Source organism: Tachysurus vachellii, chromosome 2 (genome assembly GCF_030014155.1).
Source record: "Tachysurus vachellii isolate PV-2020 chromosome 2, HZAU_Pvac_v1, whole genome shotgun sequence".
Classification (NCBI taxonomy): Eukaryota; Metazoa; Chordata; class Actinopteri; order Siluriformes; family Bagridae; genus Tachysurus; species Tachysurus vachellii.
In genome coordinates this window covers 10,171,882-10,197,989 of record NC_083461.1, presented here as the reverse complement: position 1 = coordinate 10,197,989, position 26,108 = coordinate 10,171,882, and the positions used below count along the sequence as shown (strand labels likewise).

General features: G+C 40.9%; 2 protein-coding genes across 3 annotated transcripts; one reads left to right on the top strand and one right to left on the bottom strand.

Annotated features, from left to right (window-relative positions):
* The first annotated feature begins 1,232 nt into the window (after nt 1–1,232).
* On the top strand, nt 1,233–8,678 carry fshr (follicle stimulating hormone receptor). The gene is made up of 10 exons (XM_060889966.1): nt 1,233–1,414; nt 4,661–4,732; nt 5,170–5,244; nt 5,403–5,477; nt 5,722–5,796; nt 6,017–6,097; nt 6,207–6,275; nt 6,372–6,446; nt 7,117–7,302; nt 7,556–8,678. The coding sequence occupies exons 1-10, from the start codon at nt 1,233–1,235 to the stop codon at nt 8,676–8,678; spliced, it is 2,013 nt and encodes a 670-aa protein (XP_060745949.1).
* Nucleotides 8,679–10,253: 1,575 nt separating this feature from the next.
* foxn2b (forkhead box N2b) lies at nt 10,254–25,330 on the bottom strand. 2 transcript variants are annotated; one of them, XM_060896266.1, is made up of 7 exons: nt 24,868–25,330; nt 21,195–21,378; nt 15,981–16,570; nt 14,016–14,140; nt 13,378–13,433; nt 12,951–13,019; nt 10,254–12,785 (listed from the first exon to the last, which is right to left on the bottom strand). In XM_060896266.1, exons 3-7 carry the CDS (start codon nt 16,554–16,556, stop codon nt 12,460–12,462), a joined length of 1,152 nt encoding a protein of 383 aa, XP_060752249.1. In that variant the 5' UTR covers nt 16,557–16,570; nt 21,195–21,378; nt 24,868–25,330; the 3' UTR covers nt 10,254–12,459. The 2 variants fall into 2 exon arrangements, with proteins under 2 accessions (XP_060752249.1, XP_060752241.1); XM_060896258.1 differs by lacking the exon at nt 21,195–21,378.
* Between the last annotated feature and the right edge of the window lie 778 nt (nt 25,331–26,108).

Sequence of the window (26,108 nt, the reverse complement as noted above, 5' to 3'; positions counted from 1 at the left end):
TACTCTATTACTCTATTGTTAAAACACAGACAGTCATATAAAGGATTTCACTGCATTTTGTACTGTGTATGATTATGTGTCTGACTAATACAATGTGAATCTGAATTAAACTAGTAAATAAATAAATAAGTAAATAAGTAATTAATAGTAAATTAGTAAATTAGTAAAATAGCTGAACATATCTTCTAAACAAAATCCAATTTAAATGTGTATATTAACAAGTGAGGTAGCAGTTGCATAAACATGTATGTGTTGTGATCATCTTATTTCTCTGTATGTTGCTACTGATCCTTGAATTTCCTCTAGGATCAATAAAGTATCCATCCATCCCTCTATCTAGACACTCACAACACCTTATAATATAATAATAATATTCTTTGAAAAGCACACTGTCATCTCTTTTGTATTTGATAGAATATTGTCATATTGCCTGCCCCTTAATCTGTACTTGTGTTTAAAGTCAAAACTCTTAAGAGCGGAAGTTGCTGAAGAGAGAGTAAGGGAACACATTGTTCACTGCTATCACATGTCCTTTTGACACACAAACCAAGATTTTAGGACTAAACAGAGTGCAGGGCAAAACAGAACCTCAAATGCCCCCATTCAAGGAAGGGTTGCTGGGAACATGTTATTCTATCCTATAAAAATAGCATTGTGTCTTGTCAACCATGTTAGTTTTAAAACCACTGTTGAATGAGCTTATCGATATAATATGTGAAATCTCTCCTCTGAAGAAATATCTAGAAAAGATATTGAATGGTGATTTGGTTTTACCATAGGTCAGTGAAACACTGAATGCTAGCATGTTGGACTTGTCCATGTTTGCATTTGAAGATCTTGGTAAGAAATGGGAGGAAGGATTGTGAAGAGCGGGATGAGATTTGGAGTAAAAGAGGAGAAGGAGGAGGGTAAGTCGGCTGGGAATAGAAACGAGCGTTACATACGGCTGTTATCAGAGGTCGTCTATCCCAAGGTCTTCAATGGCTTTGGCTGTAGTATTCTAAACCAACCACACTGCTCAGCAAGAATCGCCCTTCCCACAACTCCAGCCACAATACTCTGAACTTGTAGCATCCCAGCGCGGCAAATCCACATAAACAGTCCAGAGTCTTACCTGGAGTGTGGAGATGGAGGCACTGAGGGCTTTGCTCAGGTTTTAATAGAGTCAAATAAACTATCGCTTAACCACACAGGATAGAAAGAGTGTACTAGGAGTGCATTTCTTCATAACAATGAAGAGGATGGTCTGGGTGGCCATGCTGCGCATCACACTCTCTTGGCTCATGATGCACGCAGGGGACATGTTTTTAGGATCTTATGCTTGTTTGGCCAATGGGACAACTCGCACCTTCTTGTGTCTTGGCAGCAAAGTGCATCAGATGCCATGCCAAATACCAAAAAATACCACATACGTGTAAGTATATGCACTTTATACATTACACATTTGTTACAATACCCTGTCCTATTAACATCATAGGAGTCAAAAAATACTGCATTAAATGATACAAAAATTGGTAGAATTTTATATGCCTTCAGAAAAATTGTGAAATGAAAGCGTTTCAAACTGCAGTCTTTGTTTCATTTACTTCTGTTACTTACACATCCCAGGGATAATGGTTTTATCTGAAAAATCGTCTATTAATTAATGTGCTAATTGCTTTAAAATATATAATCCAATTGAATGCAAAATCTGTTACTTCTTATTTTTGGTGGGCAAACATATAGAGCACATACATATATATATATGCAAAATTATATAGAATTTGGGTTAGACATTTGCACAGGATTATAATACAACAAATATGCATCAATTTATAAAAGAATAGTTTGACATTTCTCATGAGAACCTGTTGTACAGCAGTAGCATTCCTTTATTGTTTAAGCCGACTGTTGTTCATGGTTTTGCAAATTTTGACTGACAACAAAATTATGCTGCTGTTGTGATTCCTGAAACATATATTTTGCAATCTCAAGGCTGTTGGACTCCACACGCACAGTTCAGCCTTGGACTGGTGGGGTGAGTGGTAATAGCCTGTTTTTTCATTCATCATTATTTTCTTTTTTTTTCAAGCATAAGAAGCTGTTCTCATTCAGCATGTTTGACTCTGACTGAGAAAGAGAGGGAAGGAGGGAAAGAAGAGCACATGCTCAGCACGTAGGCTCATTAAACCTGGGTGGTTTGTTATAACTTCTATTTCTGTGAGCAGTTTGTGCTCACATCAGGTGACGTCACTCTCTGAGACACCTGCCTCTGTTAGCTTTAAGCCCAGTGTCATCCCTCACACTGCTTAAGCTACACCATGCTGTATTCCTGCATAACTTTCCAGAATAGGACTTTATGTTCAATCTGGCTACTTTTTATTTCAGCCATTTTTGGGTGATCACAAGGAAGGATACAAGAGTCCTGCACCGTGTGTCTGAGCAACACAAATTTGCTACTTAGCTAGAACATACAGTTCTGCGCTTGATAGGAGCTGATAGAGGAGACACAGAGCTGCAGATGGCTCCCTTCATTCTGAATAATATCGTAACCGCAGACAATCCAGACACATTCCTATGCAGACATCCCATGTGAACCAATGTTAGAATATCCCAAAGACAGCGAGAGAGAGACAGAGAAAAACACCAGAATTTTCACCTGAAGTGAATTTATCATTCTCATCCTGCTAAAGGAAACAAAAGGTGAAAATAGCTCAATAAAAGCAGAAGTAATAAAAATGTCAATGTTTTGCATGATTAAAAACAGTTTCGGCACAGTTAAAGAGATAAAAAAAAGATAAATAATAATAAGTAATTAGAAATACCTTAAAGACAAGTGGATTCTGTACTGTAAAATGAGCTAAGCAAAATAAAACTCTCAATATTTTTTTAATAATTGTTCATACAAACATATTAGGAATAAATCTATTTGCAGTAACAGACTGTGGTCCAAACAAAGCTTCTTGATGTATTCTTTAATTGCAAGAGTGTGTGTGTGTGTGTATAAATAACGTGTTACAAAATCCATTGATTGTCAGCGATATCAAGAAAGAGCACTCATACTTTCCACAAGAGTTGTTTTCGCATTACGCCACGTGTCTGAATCAGCCACTTCTTATAACCATTTTTCCTCTCCCATGAATCAATCTATTCAAACAAGAAGAAAAGAGAACACTTGCATGTATTGCACTTGTCTCTGCCATTCTACAGTGTAGAAAATAATAGGTACTCTTCGTCCCATTTTATTTTTAATCTAACAAAAGCATATCATATTTGCACTGGCAAGTCCAGACACAACTGCTTTTCAAGTTAATGTTTTTGTACTGATTGGACCAGACATTTCATCTCCTCACTTTAACATGAAGAGAACATTTACTACTTAGAGTATATTTTTTTTCTCCTACTTTGCATTTGGTTGCATGCCATGTCATGCCAGCAAATTGCTTATAGTCGGCATAATCATACTTTTTTTGTTAATCATCTGGTGCTGCTGTTTGAATGAGTAATACATAATAGTAATACATTTTTCTTCTTTTTTTAATCTGGGCCATTTAGTTTTCATGATTATTTTATTCATTACACTTCATCCCAGTTAGTGCGTATGAAGAGTTTATCAGTCGACCTGTCATCCGATGTTACTGATAAGTAGATAACTCAGATGTTTTTGTGCTGTGTAAAAATGTTGGGTAGCATAATACATAAACTGCTCATAAACATGCCATGCAAGACATTATATGCTGTTATAAGTCACAGAGATTTAGAGCTTACACTTATAAGTTTTATGTGTCATGTGATGAATGTTCTCTAATGAGCAAATGGTTTATTATATTCTATTATAACCCAAACCTGTATATCATCACATCGTCATAATGTTTGAAGTACATGCTACATTCCCTTTGGCCTTATAATCAAACACCTGATATATAGAGCTCATAAAATGCTGTGTTCTTTCATGAAATTGTTATTGTTAGGTCCATCATAAAGGCTGATACCTCAATCTGTTCTTATTACCCTTTATTACACATTTCCACGTTATACCTTGTAAATCGGTCATTTCTGTGTACTTTATTTTACTTTATTTGGTGCCCCAATCATTATTCTGCCTTCAGAATCAGTCAGAAGCACTGATTTATAACTCTGATAACATTTATACACTTCAAACAAAAGTTGTTCTTTATACCAAAAAATCTAGAAGAAACTATGCGGTCTAGAACACACTAAGTGAAAATTCGCTATTACAATTATTGCCAATAATGATGTGATAAGACTTTTATTACTCACCCCATTATGACAAGATTTTCATGTCTTGTGACACTGGGTTGAAGTCAAGCATTATCATCTGGCATAAAAACATAAATTAGATAAATTATGAAATATCTATATAAAAATGTGTAAAGGTATCATTTGGACTGTAAATATCAGTAATGGGGAAAAGTTGGTTTGTTAAAAAAGATTTCCTCTTCTATTATTTAGACCATTTCAGAATATCCCAGATACACACTGCTAGTCTACATGATGCGTGTGTGACACTGTACTTTCTAGCACAGTCATTCGATTGATATATTAATAACACTGTAATAAGTTTAATGACGAAACATTAAATACATATTAGTGTTTTTTTTTTTACTCCGTTAATGTATTATATGCTGAAATCATGGTATAAAACTGTCTTTATGGTCAGGGAGATCAAGCTGACTCAGATCATCATGTTTCCAAGTAAAGCCATGTCATCCCTTCATGACCTTAAACGCATGTGAGTAAAAATATTAAAGAACCACTTTACTGGCCATATGTTTTTCTGGTGTTTTTGTTTTTAAAGTGAAAAGTCATAAATATTCTGTATTTAGTCTGGATTAAACATGTTTAGTCTTTGATACTGAGAAGGGACAAAACACATGAGATATGAATTGCAGAAATATAGCAGTCATGAGAAGAACATATATTGTAAATTAGGTGCGAGACTTGGTTTAGAACATGACCTTAAAAGTATGAAACACATGAAATGAAATGTAGATTAATACTGCAGATGTGATTTCCTCAAGATGATCATTAAGAGGGTAAACATCTAGTAAACTGTACTTTTTTTTTTTTTTACAACCAAATTAGGCTTTTATTACTAGCTTTAATATTGTGTGTGTTGCTGATGATATCAGTGTGAAATGATCGTTACGGCTGTTATCACTCTCTCAGAATGGTGTCGGAGAACGGAGTCCTCCAGAGTATTGAAGCCTACGCGTTTGCGAACCTGACTAAACTGGAAGAGATGTACGTTTTTAGCTGGAACCGGTGGTACCATTATATACCTTCATCAATGAATTGTATTCTGCAACAGAAACAACAAATACAAAGAAAAGCAACACTATTAAAAATCATTCTAATAGCACGTACAAAATGTATCTTTTACATGGTTTTCTTCATTACAGTACTATTACTAAATCAAAAAATCTTGTCAGAATGGACAGAAATACATTCTGGGGACTTCCAAGACTGAGATATCTGTGAGTATGACTTTTTCTGTATTCTTCTAAGGCAAAGGGAATGTATTCCCTTTAGAGTTTCTGTCTAAACTTTATGGTGAAAATCGCTGTAACGTTTCAGCAAAAGGCAGAACGGTCCAAACACAGCTCGTTACTCTATCAAACAACTGTCTCACAAGAAACCTACAAAGTTTAGTGTTTTGTTTGGCTTCATTGATGAACTAGTTTCATTAAATCTACATCAGTGTGTCTGTGTACGTTTCAGGACTATTTCAAACACAGGCCTCACAGTCTTACCTGACTTCTCCAGTGTCCAGTCTGCTGCTTTTGAATTCCTGTTGTATGTATAGAATACTTTTTCTTTACAGTATTTACAGTGTATAGATATAGATGTATCAATAGATTCATTTACTGTATATACATTTACAGATGGATGTTTGTCATTGTGTCCCTATAAAATATCTAATACATCAGGTCTTAACCCAGGTATTGGATAAATATCTTAGATGTATGTCTAAAAGTGTTTATTAAAGCTTGAGTAAGGCTGTTTTGCTTTTTAGTGACCTAGAAGATAACATGCATATTCAAGTGATTCCCAGCAATGCTTTTGTAGGACTTACCAGTGGTACAATAACTGAACTGTAAGTATATTCTGGAAGAGGATCATTCTTTCTTCCTTTATTTGTACTACATGGTACAATAATAAAAACTGTGAGATTACACTTTTACTATTGTTATCTCATCCTAAAGGAGACTGACAAAGAACGGAATCACCGAAGTGGACAGAAATGCCTTTAACGGCACCAAAATAGAAAAACTGTAAGTGCCATTAAAAATGTGTTTGTTATAAATACATACATAAAAACATCTCTATAAAAAAAGTTCATCTCTGACACAACCTCCACCCTCCCCCAGGTTTCTCATGGGAAACCAACAGCTGAAGCGTATCCACAACTACGCCTTCCTTGGTGCTGAAGGCCCCCTCGTTCTGTAAGCATGAGCAGCTCTCAAAGTCAACAACAATTCAACCCACCAGCTGCATCACACAGTCCAGCAAGAACTTTTACACCACTGCCTACACAGCTTTCCCTTGTCTTACTACATAAGTCAGTTAATTTGGTTTTATCACACTGGAGCAATACAATAAAAAAAAGTTACACTCCTTATTTATATTTTGCTAAATGTTTCATGATATCCATCCGTAATTAAATCTACACTGGTAACTCAAACCCTGAAACTCTACCCCATGAAAAAGAAGGTGAATTATATAGTGAGTTCTCTTTTCAACGAGATTTTAATAAAAAATTAATGAAAGTGTTCAACAGAAACGTTCTCTTGATATATGTTCGCTGAAACATATATTACAGTCTGCAGCTGGCATAAGATTTCTATTATAAATGAGTATCGAGTAAATCAGTTTTCCATTCTTCTCCAGTAAAGGAAAGCGTATTGTCTGTTGTAACCTGCTCATTGGATACATGTGCAGTGGATAGATATTGAGTGTTTGTTTGTTTGTTTATTTATTTATTTATTGAGAAACACCCTGGAGTTTCCTGTTTATTGTCACATGCATAGACATCAGTTGCAAATTCAAGCTACAGAAATACTTCCCACATTCGTTAGTAATATTTACCTGAGGCAGATGTGCTTGTTTGTACAGGGACATCTCCCGCACTGCAATCAGTTCCTTGCCAGAGAACATGCTGAGGAGACTGAAGCTGCTGATTGCCACATCAGTCTACTCTCTGAGATGGTTACCCAACCTGGAGATATTCACAGAGCTCACTCAGGCCAACCTCACGTACCCAAGCCACTGCTGTGCCTTCAAAAACTTCAAAAAGAACAAGTAAGAAAAGCTGATCTATACCTGATAAGATACACAATTTTGCTTTGATTGTGGTCACTATAGGATTTCAGTGATCATTACAGCATAGCCAGGAGGTCTATGATTTATTAGCTTGGTTGATCGGCCACTTCAATTGAATGGGGTTAATTTAAAAAAACTAAAATTAATTGTTATTTAAAAGTAAAAAGGTCACTGTCATACTGTGTCTTCATAATATCTGAATTAATTAAACATGTTTTATGTGTACATATAGGTCAGCGAAGAACCATTTGTGTAACGATTCCACCATTCGCAACCAGGAGCCATACTTCTTTGAGGAGCACTGTAAGGATGTGATAGAAGTGAGCTGCTACCCCGCGCCAGATGCCTTCAACCCATGCGAGGACATCATGGGCTTCACCTTCCTGCGTGTCCTCATCTGGTTTATCAGTGTGTTGGCAGTCTTGGGAAACTTCACCGTTCTGTTAGTGCTCCTCAGTAGCCGTACAAAGCTAACAGTACCCAGGTTTCTGATGTGCCATTTGGCATTTGCTGATTTCTGCATGGGCCTCTACTTACTGATAATCGCCTCAGTGGATGTACAAACCCGATCGCACTACTACAACTATGGCATCGAGTGGCAAACCGGTGCCGGGTGCAGCTCGGCAGGCTTCCTGACAGTTTTTGCGAGTGAGCTTTCTGTGTACACGCTAACAGCCATCACACTCGAGCGCTGGCACACCATTACCTACGCCATGCGCCTGGAGCGCCAACTCCGTTTACACCATGCGTGTGGAGTCATGGCTTTGGGTTGGCTCTTTTCAGTTCTTGCTGCTCTAATGCCAGTGATAGGTGTGAGCAGCTACATGAAGACCAGCATATGTCTACCTATGGATGTAGAGACGGTGTCATCACAGGTCTACGTGATGCTGCTGCTCATTCTCAATGTACTTGCTTTTATGGCAGTTTGCGCTTGCTATGTGCGCATCTACCTCACAGTGCGGCACCCTGCTTCGGTGCCTGACAGTGCCGATGCCCGCGTGGCCAAGCGCATGGCTGTGCTAGTCTTCACAGACTTCCTGTGCATGGCACCCATCTCGTTCTTCGCCATCTCGGCAGCTCTCAGGCAACCGCTTATCACTGTTTCACATGCCAAGGTACTGCTTGTGCTCTTCTACCCTATCAATTCATGTGCCAATCCCTTCCTCTATGCCTTCTTTACCAAAAACTTCAAGCTGGACTTCTTTCTTCTCACCAGTCGCTTTGGCTGTTTCGAGTCACGTGCCCGTGTCTATCGCACAGAAACATCTTCTCTACATAATGGCCCTAGGATGTGCTCAGCCAAGAATAGTGATGGGACGCTATACTCACTGGGACATGTTGCTCATCCCCACTGACCCCTACAAACTTTCCAAATTCATACACTATAAGCTATTGTCCTCTACATATGGTCTATTCCATGCTGCTTGGACTTCAAAAACCATAAAAAGGAAACGAATACAGCTGTACAAAATTTGCTATCATCAAATATATGTGTGCAAAATAGCCTCAACTCACTGAGGTTTCTTGCTTTTTCTTGGCTCTTATCTCAGCACTTCCTTCATTTAGCACATACAGTATGTTCAGTGTCACAGTAACCTTGCAGCCAGAGCCGAGTCCAGATGTTATGCCAGAAGGGACCTGACTCGGTAGGTGTCAAAATCGTTGAATCTTTGATTTACATCTTCGTCCTTGAATAAACCAGCATGAAAAATGAAGCGAAGGCTTATTGACCAGGATAAGGGTCATTCACTGAGACCCAAAGGCAGCTTATCAATGCACCTGCACTTGTGTTGGGGAACAAGAGACGGGTCAGTCGAACAATTTCCTCCTTGAAATTGTCAGTCTGAAAGAATAGGTGGGAGATGAGAGATGTGTGGCAGCTGCAGCTGGACTCTGTTGAATGACGATACACAGGAAGAGGAATTTGGTATGATGATATGACTCACGTATCAAGGCCTGGGGTTCAAGGCTACGGGTCAAGGGCTAAGCGAACAGAAGAACCACACACAGTGAATATCCAAAAATATTCTGCATCAAATAATATTGCATCTATAAATACATGCGTCTATCCAACTAGTTTTTTTTTTTTTACATGTACAATAGTTCTATTAGTTACTATTAGCAATAATTAAATTCCAATCCAAGCGATCAGAACAGCTGTTTATATGCTTTCGATGTGAAATGAGTTAGTCATGATGTAAGTATTTTTAAATAGGGTATAAATAAATTTACACACTGACCACTAGTGGTGTATTTCTCCTGTTCTATTTCAGCTTTTTGTTCAATATGCCATATGTACTGTAAGGGAGAGTGGGGTCAATATCAATTGCTCCAATCAGGAACAGGCTACAGTGATGCCACTCAGTCTGCACATGCTCAGTAGCACGCTCTGCCTGTCTGCAAAAGAACACCAATTTAGTCACAGCTCTAAAAAGAACCTAGCATCAAAAATCAGATTTTAAATGAATCCTCACAAAAATGTAAAAGAGAGTCCACTTGGTTGAAAAATGGTTTCCTTTTTCCCCCAAGAACGAATCACGCAATTTCGAGCGCTTCAAATACTGCGAACAACTTTGTTTTCTTTATAAATCAATAATGAACATATAATTACATGTCACAGACTTAATGAACAGAGTTCTGAACTGAGTCAGCGTGACCATTTTTTGAACATAATCTTATATATCCTTTAATATTAACATAAAGGAAAGAAATGTTTTTTTTCCCCATTGTGAATAACAATCAAAGTACTCATCATGTGTGATGGCGCTTTAGGATATACCAAGTGCTCCATCTGACCCCACGCTCCTTAAAAAAATGATTCAAAAGCCATCGCTCTACTTACATTTTTAAACACCAGGTGGCCTCGCTGCACAATGACACCAATATAAGACTTAATTGTAATAAAATAAATCGTCAAAGACAGGCAGGCATAAAAGAAACCCTTTTTTTATTTTAATACCATATATAATGCAACAATTGCATATCTTTGGCAAAAATAAACTTTATAAACATTTTATTAACATAGGTTAGCTTACAAAACCAAAAGATGGATGTCTGTCAGACAGACATGGCAGACAAATGCAAGCAAACTGATTGGCAGCTCTGAATTAGTGGAGCATAATAATAATAATAATAATAATAATAATAATAATAATAATAATAATAAAACAATTATCACTATGCTGTATCACAGAGAGAGGTCAGATATTCAGAAGTCAATATTCCTGTTTTGGGAGAAACAAGTGGCTGCTTTGACAAGCTTTAAATCTAACACTGCAGCTCTGTCATTCTCTCCTCTAAACCTCCTCTAGTAATACTTGCATCCTGTGTTATCACTATGTACAAATAGAGGGGAAATTGGCAGCCTTGGCAAAAGTGTTTGGGCAGCAACTTGAAAATGGCAACAGTTAAAGTGATGCAATTAAATAGAGAAGTGTTAAAAGGTCATCATGAAATTTGCCGAAAAGCTTCACAGGTACCACAGGACTAGTGAGCTCTCACACAGGATACAGGATATGTCCTGATACATTTTAGTAGCACCATGGTTCAACAGGCTCCGTCGTTTGCCGTAGAAGTTACCCACCTGTCGGGTGCAATCGTTCCTGATTAGAGCTTAATTTAGCCATCACAAGAAAGAGTTGAGTGGTATTTCACTTACTTAGGCAGTTAAAACAATGATCAAAACAAAAAAAGATGAGAGTTGCAAAGATAGCGGCGACACCCCTGATGGTTTAACATAAAGTAGGAGTTTAGACAGAGAGCCTGAAATTTCCAGTACTCGCGCCAAACCCAGTCCTGGTAGTAGCAGGTTCTGAGGATATCAGCTTCCTGTCTCATCAGTTTGACTTCCGTTCCCATGACTTCCTCATTTACAGGGCTGCAGAAAGGCAAGTGTTTTTTTCCTTTCTTCCCACAGCCGCTTTTCTTCCAGAGCCCACATTGTCTCCAGTTTCCTCTTGAGCCAGAGCAACTCTCTCGAGGTCATCTGTGCAGCGGAGTGCTACATCCAAACCCGAAGCACAAGCCCCATGCATACAGATCCTACTAAAGTCCAATGAAGATTTATTTCGAAAACCCTGCTCTGACTTCTCTCAGCGCTTGTGTCGAATCGGTCAGACAGCTCTGAAGCTGTGACGTGGGTAATAATGACACCTATAGAAATGGGTTGCTGAAGAGAGAAAAAAAGTTCTTGGTTAAATCTGGCCTCTTTGCATGGTGTCCTATAGTTGTTTAAATGCTTAAGTGACACACGTGTAAACGTATGTGGGGAAATAATTCTGGAGATGTAATGGCACAGGACTACACTTACTACAGAGATAATCGTTGGATAAATACTGAAGTGAATGCAAAGAGCCACCGCTCTACTTTCATGCTGTTCTCTCAACTACAGTGATACTGCTCAGGGAGGTTAGGGTTGGGGCACTGATCCAATCAGGATGAAGAGGAAAGTCACATGGATTTGACATCATAGCTACGAGTGCACGGGGCTTCAGGGGACACGTCATCTTTACCAGACGAAATACAAAAAACAGCAGTACAAAAATAAAATAACTACAAGTATTTAGGTCAACTAATTATTGCATTTATCATTGTATCATATTTCTTAACTGAAGTCTTATGATCCAAAATCAATGGCACTTTTAAATCTTTTTTTTCTTATCTAGCTTTTCGTCATTATGCTGAAGCCCAAGCCACTTGTGAAAGTCATGCATTCATTCTCAAGATATATACATTTGTGTTGTTTTTTTAAGAGGTGGAAGCATGCAAATCTCCTCTGAGTTTTTTTTTTCCCCTCCCCAAAAAAGTTTGCTTTTTTCTCCCCTCAAACTCTTTTAGTTGTGAATGTAGGTTGGTGGATGATTTAACTATTTTTTTTTTTTTCTCTCAATCTTTTCTGTACAACAAACAAAAGCATCAGTATGGCTTTTCTCTCCTGTGTTGGTGTTAGTATTGCCTGTTGGATGAGATGATTGGAATATTTTGAGAAACAAAAAAAAAAAAAAAAAAAAAAAAGGATTAATTTCAAACAAATTAACTTCAACCAGAGGAGAGAGGCCAGAACAGGCCACAGGAACGAGTCACATAGTGAGGGGTGTAAAGGGAAACAAAAGAATGAGCAGGCTAAAGAGCCCGGCTTCATTTCCTGTCCAGCTTCCTGCTCTTGCGTCTCGTGGCACCGAGGCTGGTGCGAATGCCTGCTAGGTGCAGAAGCGAGCCAGCTGCCTCTTTCAACTCATCATCTACATCAGGTTTGGACTCATGTCTGGCCCTCTTTAATGGAGGGTGACTACCGTTTGCCAAGCCTGCTCTCTCTTGTTGCCCGTGTGTGGGAGCACTGGAACCCGTTGTCTGCTGCTGAGAGGGAGATACGGGGACGCTGCTGTAGTTGTGGTCCTGTTTTGGATCCCGGCTTACCACCACCAGATCCCTCCGGGAAAGATCGATCGGGCCCTCTTGCTCATCTGAGACAGAGAGATGATCAGAACAACCTTTGAAAATCTCCTCTAAACCTCGAAAAAAGGGATGTGAATAAATATGTCTAGACAAAACATGAGATGAAAGACAAAAACTATAAGAGAGGAAATGACAGAAAGATGGATGGCATCTGTATAATGGTGCTCTCTTACATGGGTCAATGTTCTGCTCTGAGGCAGACTTTAACAGCATCATGGCAGTGGCAGCGTCAAAATCACATTCTGAAACAAACAAAAAAAAAAAAAACATCGAATGGACACAGGTTTGACTGTCAGTGCACCGGTCTAGGTTTGTGTGTATGTGCGTGTACGTGAATGAATGAGCCACTTTCAGCCAGAGTGATCCTACATTACAAAAGCACCAGTGCCTTGGTTGTCAAGGTTACAAAATACAGGCAAGAGATGGCATTTGCACTCGGTGTGGCCCAGCAGAGGATGAGCGGAACAAAAGGAGCCGAGATGAGTGATCTGCTTAAATGTGTAATGATAGATTTGCTAATGGTGTGTGAAGGATATGACCCACTTAAAGTCCTTCAGAAGAGAACGGATGCTCGGAGGCACCGTAGTTAAGTCCACTTACCCTTTAGAGAGTAGCCTTGCTCCAAAGAGAACAGGTGACAAGGAGGAGAAGAGGCACTGCGGAGAACAGAGAGACATTCATTATGCACTGAACTGACACTGGAGCTTTAGGGCTGCACAAAATGGACAAAAAATAGCATATTGTAATTATATCCCTAAACATATACCTGACTTCCTTCAGCTTTGTTTGTTGGCATCCAATTCTCTACAACCTAACAATCATCGCTGAACCAACTCGACCAGTTACTACAAGCCTCATTAAACAAAACGTACAATCTTCAGTACGATGACAGCAGATGGGTGTAAAATGATGCTACTCATACGCGATAACCAATTGAGTGTAAAATAACGAAGTAATTATATCTCTTATTTTCAACTCATTAATAACCGTTTAAATCACTTTGAAAATAATCATTTAAAGGTATAAATTAATTTATTAAAAGTGTGGCTTGTTCAATTTCACAGTTAATAGCAAAGTATCCAATATTAGAACCTATAAAGGATATATTTTGTAGGTTTTAATATATAAAAGGAATATGAGGCTGCTATTGTTCATCACAAACGACAACTGGACAAATGAACAGCTCAAACGAATGGCTACTAAGCGCTGGTTTAAAGCATATTGCTGAAGATGGTCACCTGGGAGGAGAGGCAGGTGGCGTGCAGAAAGCTTGTGCGCTCGGGAAGTGCTGTTTCTTCAGGGCTTGCATCAGCGTGGGCCGGAACTCAGGGTGAACACACCACAGAGAGCCTTTCCCATTGGCCTGAATTAAAGAGAGGGAAGGAGTTGAATGCCAAGAAATGAGCATGACTTCAGCAAGCTGTTTTCAGAAAGCACTACAAATACACACCTTTATGTGCTTACTCATAGCCACACAACATACACACATGCACCTATGCGCACACACATACACACAAACACACACACAACACAATACAGGAGTAAACCAATTGTCGTTGTGTAGCATTCAGTGATACATAATAGTCTATTTATGCAAAAATCCCCAGAAGCTTCCTCAGGCAACATGGTTGAACAGCTCAGAACTGGTTGTGTGTGTGTGTGTGTGTGCGTGCGTGTGTATGTATGTTTGCTTGTTTGTCTGCATGTTCGTGCATGTGTGTGTGTGCATGTTGGCTTGTGTACATAAAACCCGACTCATCACCTCTTTGTCTGAGGTGTGGCCCTGCAGGGTTAATATGACCTTGACTCAAATCATCAGCCGGGCTCATAAACAGGAAAGAGGAAACATCGCCATGGCAACAGACACCAGGCTGCGCCACGTGAAACCCACAGATTCACTCAGACACACACATTAACGTAACACATCACATCATCGAGTCATCTCGCTTTCTGCAGGTCGTGCTGAAAAGAAATGGAAGCTTTACTGTAAACCTACGCGATCGGTTATGTGGCCTGCTCTCAGAAATGAACATCGACCCTCTACTGTTCCAGCCTGGCCAGAAATATGATAAAGTCTATTTTACTTTAAAAAAAAAGTCTATACATACACAGTACATCTTGATAAGATTGGAACCTTGTGCATTTACACTTAGGCTCACATGTCTCTGGGTAACTAAAACACATACTGTGTCTGGTGAACTATGCAAATAAGCAGACAAGCCAACTTCCTGTGTCTTTATTGCTCTTTGTTAAAAGACTCACATTTGTGCATCAAAACAGCATATTTCAATTAAACAGCCACATTTTTTTTTAAAGATCCACTGACAAAGTTTAACTGTTTAATACGGCATGAAAGTCGTGCACCGTGTGCATTTCAATTAAGAAAACAAGTCTCGCTCCTATAGATAAAATAATAAACGACTGTGTGTGATGAGGCCTGAAGCTTACGACCGGAAGCTGATTACTTTACAATTACAGCACAACTTATCGTTTTATTGCTCTTATACCACGGCAATTTGTCAACAGTAACAAATCTGTATTAAATACTAAATCACGGGTCATCCTTTTTATCCATGTATTGTTATGTTGTGGAAAGTCTTGGAAAGAAGATAGTGTGACGTTCATAGTTCAAAAAAAACCCCACAATTTTTCATGTTACCAAGAAACCACAAAATCATTAAAGTTGCAGCTTCGATTCGACTTGAAGTTACAGCTTTTAAGTCGCAGACTCCTTCCAAAAAATGTTCATTTATCATCTCACATACCTTAACATATCATATATGTTTAACATATCCTTATAAACATTTCTTTTTTTTAAATCGGGTTTTTGTTGTGAAATGTCCATCAAACAAGGCCCTGTGTGCTTTGTTACTACAGAATCCATGAAGTGTGCATTAATATAACCCCTGCTGCTGTGGTAGAAAACTAATCAAATGTGGTATTATGTCTTGTATTGGAACGTGTTTGTCAGACGTGGCTCAGCAAAAAAACATATATTTCTGCACACTGGCTAAATGCATCTCTAACCTCAATGTGTGTTTTTTAATCTTAATCAGATCGTTGTAAATAAATCGTTGTATTTATACCTGCTTTGATGATATAATTCTGATATTCAGGACAATCAATCAAAAACACGATCGCTAAACACGTGACACTTAAATCTACATCCGTTTCTGAAACAGCGGGCGCGTAGGTGTTCTTACCTTCCCCAGGCCGCGCTCCACCTTGCGGAAGCACTTGTTCAGAGACAGGTTGTGCCGCACGGAGTTCTTCCATCCTGTGGGAGCGCTGGAGAAGTATGGGAAGTGTTCCAGGATCCAGCCGTAGATGTCCTTTACAGGAAGGGATTTACTGGGAGACTGTTCAATAGCCATGTAGATCAGAAGCGAGAAGGAAAAAGGAGGCTTGGATTTGAGGGGATCCCGTTCACTACCTGGACTCCCAGATGAGACAGATGAAGAGGACGAGGACAGACTGTGTCCACGTGGAGATCCCACACTACCCTCGATGTCAAACAAAGGCCCGCTGCAAGACTGCGCATCTCCAAGAGTGAAGTTCTGCAGCAGGTTCTCGTGGAGCCAGTTCAGATTAGTCAGCTCGTCGTCCTCGGGTTCGAGCCGGGACCTGCTTACAGCCCCAGATGGACCGATCCTGTCCAGACTAGTGGCTAAAGGGCTGGAGGCACTTTCTGCTTCTGGGAGAGTTCCTGCTCCGCACATACCCTGAGATCCTGGAGAGTCGGCTTTCTTATCTGGAGACATCCCGATTATCGGACCCATCAAACTTGGAGGGTCTATTTGAGAGAAGATAAAAGGGAAAAGAAGATAGAAGAGTTATTAAGATTCAGTTTTACAGACTGAAGTACCTAAACCCAGATAACTGGTCTGCAGTGGTTTGCATATTAAGGCGTTACTTCTTGAAATAATCTTCAGTTCCTGAATGTCAGTTTTGTTGTATATTTGTTGATTAAATCACACTGGTGTTCCGTGCATTGTGATTATAAACATTTCTCGAAACATTTCACTTTATTGTTAGAATCATTTCTGAATCTTGCATTCTCTCCACTTCCCCTTCCAGTAATTTATTTCCATGTGACCTACAAGAGCTTCATATTAAAGACAAAACCACAGCCAGAGACCGTATTACAAAAGAACAAACAACACGCTATGTCTAGAATTACAGGCTTTAATTAACAAAAACTGTGTCACATCACAAATCCACGGTCCCTGGTTGATCGAGAACTTGGGACGCTTAGATCTGTGACGTGTTCTTGCGTGTTCTAGCATGTCTATGTGGGTTTACCGGTTTCTTTCCACCTCTCAAAAACAACCCAGTAGATGGATTCCCTATGCCAAATTGTCCCTAGGTGTGAATGTGTGTGCATTCCCTGAGATTAACTAGTGTCCCATAAACGGTGTATTTGTGCATTGCACGCTGAGTTCCCAGAATCCACTGACAGGATAAAGTGGTTAATTAAAGATGTAGGGATAATAAAATGGCGGTTGTTCTTGTGAAGGTTGGCCAATGATGTATAGGGCTGTCACGATTATGAAATTCGGGTGACGGTTAATTGTCAAATAAATAATTGCGATTATGTCAATTTATTGCCTGTTTTGGAGCTTTAGCGATTAATTGTTTGTTTTAGGACATTGACGGTTTATTGTTTACGATATACAATTAACACACTTGACACATTTAAATGCGTTTAATATAGTTATTGATTCAGTGAATAATATAAACTGTACCTTTCAGAAGTACGGAAATTCTGTACATAACAGAAACCATCACAATACCGTGACCATAAGAAGTGACTGTGGATTCCAAATAAAACCATGTTCACATTCAGAAAAGTGAAAATTCCTGTCAGTTCAGTGAGCTGTGAGGTAAAGCGCTGTAAAGCTCATGTACAGAGTCGTGTATGAGCTGGACCACATGTCTGTAATAGCAGAATAAAAAGGAATTTGTTTCACATCTTTGACAATATCGTCCTTCAATTGATTGTCCAAATTCGGGATTGCCGCTTTAAAATGCTTTTCAAAGCAATTTGTACTTTTTTAATTCCTTTTGTTCTACCGTATTAAACGGCTGCATCCCCTTCGCAACATGCCTCGTAACACTGTCAGTGTGCACCATTCGATGCAGTCATGTTTATATTTCGTTACACGTTCGAAGCCTTCGCTATTGCCAGCTGACGGAATATACGTGCGGCTGTGGATTCTGCAAATTCAGTGGGATGATGTGTCTTTATATGGTTTCTAAGATTTGTAGTGTTGGTGCCTTTTGTCTTTGTTTCTCTTTTACATATTCGACACGCTGCTGTGTCGATGTCTTTCAGCCGTCCTTTTTCATCAGGTGCCGTCGTTTTCGGCTTCAATATTAAATCCGTCTTTTCTGTATTATTATTGCGCTGATATGGCTCAGTGATGGAAAACCAGGCAGCCATTTGAAGTGAACACGCGTATTTGCTTAGCGTAATACGTGCAGAGCAAGTGTGTTGGATGTAGGATGATGCAGGTACTACAAGTTTCCCCTTATGGCTAATAAACGTGCGCAATAATTGCGGTTGGATACAAGGACCGCGATTATGTCAAACAACTGTTAATAATCGTGACAGCCTTAATGATGTGCGAAACTGCATAGTGATTTGTTCTCCAAAGCATTAGAGTTCGATTCGAGTGATTGATACATGTTATGAACACAGTGAATAGTACACCATTTGAGTCACAGCTCTTTTCATTCATTCATCTTCTACCGCTTATCCGAACTACCTCGGGTCACGGGGAGCCTGTGCCTATCTCAGGCATCATTGGGCATCAAGGCAGGATACACCCTGGACGGAGTGCCAACCCATCGCAGGGCACACACACACTCTCATTCACTCACGCAATCACACACTATGGACATTTTTCCAGAGATGCCAATCAACCTACCATGCATGTCTTTGGACCGGGGGAGGAAACCGGAGTACCCGGAGGAAACCCCCGAGGCACGGGGAGAACATGCAAACTCCACACACACAAGGTGGAGGCGGGAATCGAACCCCGACCCTGGAGGTGTGAGGCGAACGCGCTAACCACTAAGCCACTGTGCCCCCCAGCTCTTTTCAGTCTCAGCAAAATGTGTTCATCATCATTCTGCTTTGAAATGTTAGTTAAATGTTCAGTTCACTGACACACAAGCTTTCTGCTTCCTTTAAACAGCATAACGTCTGTATCGTGAACTTGAACAGGGGGCAGTGACGCAAAGACACGTGCAGAACGTATGCGAAAGTTTCCATCGTTTACGTGATCTGTTTTTCAATTTAATGCGTTATTTTTAAAAAACATACAGGGTTTATGTCTCACGTGGTTTATTGAGTTAAGAGTATACGCTTTATTGTTTTTATCTGAATTATTAATCAATCATTAGGCTTCATATAGACAATAGAAACCGTAGACAGTCAGTCACTCATCTGATCCTCCACTTTTCTTTGCTTCTCTCTTTCCCTGCTCCTTCCCTAAGTGAATTGAAAGGCACTTGAAAGGATCCTCAGCACAATGTTAAGGGCCTCTAAGGACTCTACTCAAATGTCTGTAAGGACCCTGATCATCGCCATCAGCTTAAAAATTGCACTGGAACAGCGACGGCCTCGCCAATCTAACCACCAAAGAAACACAGCGCAAGCCACAGCTCCTGAATCCAGAGCTCAATAATGCCGTCTGTGAACAAAAGTGACAAAGAGACGCGAGAGACAGACAGCCTAGAGGAACAGGAAGCCCTGAGAGTCCTGGCGACCAATCAGAGCGGTGCCTAGATGCAGGCTAAATGGCTTCCACTGATGGACGGCCACGGAAATCACGCCGAATACACTGATGAATAAATAATCAGCTCAAGCGAATGGGATCTGGCTGGCAGTCTTGGGGAGAGTGACTGCTTCGCTCTCTTGCTACTACCACTCAAATGAGGCACTGCCATGGAAACCATACAGCTCGTCAATAAATAAATAATCACCTAAAGTGCTGCTCTGAATCACACACTCTCCTACCTATCTCCATGCCTCTCTCCCTCTCTCACTTTCAGGAAAGTGGTTTGGGGGAGGGACGCTTGTTCCTCTTTCATGACGTTTTGTCCCTTACACTATAGACGCAAGTCAAAAAAAAAAACCTGTTCCTGTTTGCCTGAGGAACTCTTCTTGTTGACAAAATCATCAGCTCAGTTTCAGCAGAATACAGGAAACTGTTTAGTGAAACCTGAGACCGAGCTGCCTGGAATCTCTGCTTGGGAGGGAAGTGGACACTTCAAAATGTCGCTCTTCTCTACAAAAGACCTGTATTAGCAGTTTATCCAGAGCATGTTTGGAACAGCTTGTGTCGGTTCGTCTGCTGGCCCTGCACTCTGCTCTCGTCCCTGCATCACACACGCTCTTATTAACCTCCATTAGCAAGACAAAGCCAACCTGCTCCGGCTAGCTCATCAGCACATCGACGAGCTCATCATCCTCGAAAAGAAACAATGCTAATGACGCCGTTCAACGGCTCTCAGCCACTTCAAACACAAACACAGACAATGTGTATGGGTGGAGCAGCTGCAAAACACACACACACAGGCACACACACACACACAGGCACACCTTCATTTGAATAGCCAATGTATGGGCATGGAATTTTCCAACACACACAATCACAAAGCTGTCTTCTCAATTAGAAGTGCTTTGCTGGGGTTTTTTTCTTGCAGCTAAAAATAAGAAATGTTGTGAAAGACAGTCACTTATTTGCTTCCTGTCTCGATAATGAAAGCAGAGTCCTTGTATCATCAGAGTTATCGGCTCCCCATAGAGAAAGCAACGTACCTTTTAACAGAGATGAATTTGCTAAAAATAACCACCTTTTCCCTTATCGTCAACCGGCACTGGCGGCCTAATTTCCATCAGCGTTTAAGGGATTCATTCAGCACTGAACTGCCTCTGTGCTATGAAAGAGATATTCGCAAACATGGCAAAGCAAGTGCTTTTTGGGATGGTAGGTGAGGAAACTATAATAATCGGATAATAATCTAGATGTAAGCGTGTACAGATTTACAAGGAATTGAAGTGAGTATGGAAATCTAATCGATGCTTCAAAAGCCAGTTTATGCAGGACACCTGGGAGGACGTTTTGCTGAGACAGAATTGAGACTGAAACGCAAAAAGACGATTAAAACTAATGTTAGTGACATTAGTTAGTGTCTCACACACACACACACACACACACACACACACACACCTAAAGACCTCTCAACACATGCACATGACTTTGGTTGGAATGTAAACGGTTACTCTGGATATAAAACCAGAGTAAATTTAGTCAGATTCTCTAAAATATAAGCCAACTGTGCACTGCATGGCCCAATATGTGCAATCAGCCTTCCTCAACTAATATGTCACAGTCAGAAATACTTACAGAGATGACTTTCTGTCTTGCGCTTACAACGTTCTTATGACAGGCGGATCAGGCGTAAGTCAGCAGCTCCCTGAGTTTCTTGGGCATTTTGGGAGATTTGATCTGACTCAGCAGGACGGTCACCTAGCCTCATTACACAGCTGTCAGAGACTAACAACTGGCATAGATACGAAGACTCTCTCACCTTAAAAGAAAAAAAATATCCTGAATTCAGATATTTTTACTTACAAAGGTCACTGGCGCTGTGTGAAAATGACTCACCTTCCAGACCTCTTTCTGTTGACACGTTAAATCAATTCAGACTCTTAGTGGTGTTAGAAACTCACTGCCTAACTTAGAACGATGTCTCAGTCACTAATTTGCTTAGCGTCCAATTTTGAGCACCATGTGGTCATGTTTCAAAGCCCACGCTTCTTAGAATCAGACATAAAGTGTTATGGAATCTGTAAAGCTGTAATCCTAAACCTGGTAGACATTGCATCATTGTGGCTCAGGTTTCTATTCTGAGCAAGCCAAACTCTTTAAAAAAAATAAATAAATAAAAATTAATAAAAAAAAAATTAAGCAAATTCAAAACCTGAAACAAGACTCCATTATGCAGCTCAGAGATTAGGTTTTTAACATTCGCTGGGGGAAAAGTTAGAAAATGTTTTTTCCTTTATTTATGAATTTTCTAATCGCTGATGATATTCTGCCCATTTTAATTATATCTACACATAATATATTATATATAAACAATAACTAATATAAACAAACATGCTAATGCAGTTGAAAGCTAGTCTATCTTCCACTTATCAATTAGACAGTGAGCAATCTATTTCGCTAGACGTTTTGAGTCATTTGTGTGTGTACACATAATCCACATGGTCCTTGTGCATTCTGTCGCCTCAGCACACTGCCTGCTCCTCGTCCCGTGTCACCCTCACACCCTGCCATCTCAATTAAACACACCCAGTTCATTCAGGCAGGAGTGACCCACACAAAGGAGGCCATTGTGCACAGGGTGACACGGGGGGCTGCGGCTCTCTGCATCAAGGCAGCGCTCGACATTAGCATGGCCATCAATAGGCAAAGAGGCCCTGGGTTCAGAGGCAAAATCTAAATCTTTCAGAAGGAAAAAGAAGGATGGCAGAGAAAGCGAGCAGTGCTGAAGATGGAGGACTCAAGGCTGGCTTGAGGCAGGATGGGAGTGGGGGCTGGGAGCGCGCTCTGGCCGTGGGTCACATTTGCAAATGAAATCCAGAGCAGTGCCTCCATTTGATTACCACGCCCCGGTGTCATGGCGCAACCATGGCAACCCAAGCGTCCCGGCCTCCCGGGGACGCCAGACTGCATCTCTTGGCCCATCACTGAGGGCACGGTGAACAAAAAGAGGTGAACCGAGAAATATGTGCAGATGGGCCATAACACGAAGATGGAAGGAGGAGGAGGAGGAAGAGGAGGAAGGGGGAAACGCCAAACAAAGGCATGGTCGTTAGTGGAAAGCAGGGACACAAGTCGGACTTGCTTGCTCAGTGGTACCATTTGAAAATCTGGTCCACCCAGTTAGACGCCGCAGTAGGGTCTTAATTAAAAAGAATTACACACCCTTAGAGAAGTCGGTTATTTTTGACCATTAACAAATGACTATATTTGATCGAGAGCAAGACCCATGTAACAATACTCAAAGAGCACATTCAACCCAGTCTTTCAAAAAATAAATAAATAAATAAATAAATGGGGACTAATAAAACAAACGGCTGCATTTTCTTATTCTCTGAAAGAACACTTCCATGCAAGGAAAAGCCAGAACATATCCGTCTTTGTGCAAGTCATAATGAGGCTAATTAATTTCCCAGGCTAGTGTCAGGAGAGCAGCAATAAGCAAGGGATCATTTGCTGTGCCCTACAAGAGCCCTCCAGAGAGCAACACTAAACAGACAACCATCGTACCATTCAGTAATCCAGAGTCACAGTCAGGCCTTGAGAAATCACACTGGACGAATCCCATTCTGAAAGCAAGCACTAACATGACCTGAATCACAAACTATAACCCCACAAACAGAGGCTGTTGAATAGCTTCCAACTGGTGAGCAGCTGATAGATGGTCAAACACAAATGTAACTTCTGGTGGTCGAGCGAACTAAAATTGATATCTACTGTCATTCGCTCTCTCATTCCCTTTAATGTTACACCAGGTGCACAAACAAAGGTGTTACAATTACTGGGTTAATACAACTGACACATGTATCAATAAGGCTACAGCATTCCTAGGCTGGGGGTTCGTATGTTCTTTGTTTGTATGTGTTTTAAAGCACAGATAGGGTTTTTTTCATTGAAAATTTCCTTCAGTTCAACCCCAAGTATGACCCGGCGTTAACAAAAGGGTTGTTCACCACTATAATGACCAGGATGATCACGTCACCTAAACAACACTGGACTATTATCTACAAGCTGTGTGTGACTGTTGTGTGTTTACAGTGTGAGGCGTTGGAGTGGATATACTTTCAGCCATGAAACCAGAACTAAATGACATGATCATGTGACAACATCTACTCGTCGTCGATCCCTCCCTTTTTTCTCTTGTTTCTGAGCACTCTCTCTCTCTCACACACACACACACACACACACACACACACATTCTCTCTGTCTCTTTCTATCTCTGAGACCACGTGTCAGTGTCACTCACAGAATGCAGCCTGTGCCGGAAATGAACGACACTGTCGTCGACTACACAATGTGTTAATATGGACGTGATCAGACATATCAGCGTGTCGGAACGCCACGTACGTCTAAAGTCACACGTCAAACGACACTCAGCACGTAAATAAGTCAGAAGACCTCCTCACCTTGTGCTCCTTCAATCACACACACACTTTATACAGCTCAAAGTTCATCCACAGCACCATAAACACACAGTTCACCACCGTCACGTTGATTAATAACCTTTTAACACACGTCAAAAACGTGTTATCTCGCGTATTTCATCCTTATACGTTTCCTTCTCTTAGTTTGACGTGAGGGAAAAAGTTCTCAAACACGTCTTTAAACACGACACGATGTCAGGAATCGTTCGCTAAAGCCGAAATGTTTATGAGCGTCACTTTGAAATGTTTCAGCATGAAGTAAACAGCTCAGTTAGCAAAGGCTAGCTAACATGTAGCATTGAAGCTAACGCGCTTCTTCTTCTTCACAGTCGCTTCGTTTCTGTGAAACTACGTGCCGCTGGATATTTATAGCTCTCGCTGGATAACGTTGTTCGAGTGAAGAGACGAGACGAACCGCGGGTTTAACGGAGCACACGGACGCGTTGTGTGGAGGCTGAAAGGCGAAATGCGTGCGTTCTTCTGATTCAACTTAGTTAGCTAGCCGGATCACATGGTCTGTTTGCGCCTCATGGTGAAACAAAACAAGTCAAATAACCCGAATTTTACACCATAACAATCACAGGAGTAAAACCACGTCGAGTAAACATCCCGTTCATCAAAGATTCGATGTGAATTCAATTAAACGCACGACACACAGCAGGACTGAGGTGTTTTTTTTTTGTTTTTTTTTTTATTGCCCCGGAATTTTACATGACACGTTACAATATTCTTATTGTTATTATAATACAGCTCGGTTTATATGTCAAAATCTTACTGAATCCAGCCGAAACGTTTAACGGGAACGAAGTGAAAAGACGCTGACTTACATTCGTGCATACTAAAAGGTCGTTTCAGACTCCGCAGCTCCGGTGTGTTTCATGCAGTCGCTTTTTCTCTGCTGTAGCTACTGTGTCAAAAGATCAGCAGCTGCTTCCTCCATCCGCGCGCACACAGATCACGCCGCACAGCAACGCTACCGTACCCCCCCGTCCGTCGCCATAGCAACACGGCCCCTCCAGCCAATCAGAGCGGAGCTCTCCGATATCCCCTGACAACTGCCGCAGCGCACTGTAGCCTCTTTTTTTTTTTTTTTTTTTTAGCAAACCTAAGCAATTGCGCTGTTCACAGTTCATTCCTATATTTACACCACGTGTTGCCTCTGAGTCGCGATGCTTCTCTATGCACCGTCACCGTACACGTTACACCATTTGTTATGCTTTCACGGTGATACGGATGAACGCGCACGCACGTAAAAAAAAAATAGCACGGTGTGACGTGATGCTCTCGATTATCACGTCTCTCTGGTGTGCATGGTTGCTTTAAAATGCTTAATCTCCGAGGGAACGTGGAGAAAAACGAGGTCAGATACCCGTGACGTCATTCGGCGGGGGAAGTCCTGGAGGCGGGTCGTGATGAAGGGATGTCGGTGGTGAAGTAAGAACCGTTTCACTGTTTACCAGAGATCGAATTCACGGAAGTGTGGTGTCTGATTATAATGGCTCAGGCTACAGACTGAAATAACAATATAGACACCAGTAATTATCTTCCCTTCAGCCCTGCCATTTAGAGCACAATTCAATAACAATAGCAAGACACCATGATCCCATGTCACCATGTCAGAAATCTAACATTGGTTCATAAGGAGTACTTTCACTTTAAACACCAGCTGAACCAGTATGGTGAGTTGCCCTTCCTCCATCTTCTGTATGAACACATTAGTCATTTTCTCATGCAGGTTACTTTGCAGTGTATACACTTATTGAAGCACTGGCTAGGGGTAGCCAGTGTCCCTTGTGTGAAGCCTGGCCACCCCACTGTCCCTAGTGTGAAGCCTGGCCTCCCCAGTGTCCCTAGTGTGTAGTATGGCCACCCCAGTGTCCCTAGTGTGAAGCCTGTCCTCCCCAGTGTCCCTAGTGTGTAGTATGGCCACCCCAGTGTCCCTAGTGTGAAGCCGGAGGCCAGTGTCCCTAGTGTGAAGCCTGGCCACCCCAGTATCCCTAGTGTGAAGCCTGACCACCCCAGTGTCCCTTGTGTGAAGCCTGGCCACCCCACTGTCCCTAGTGTGAAG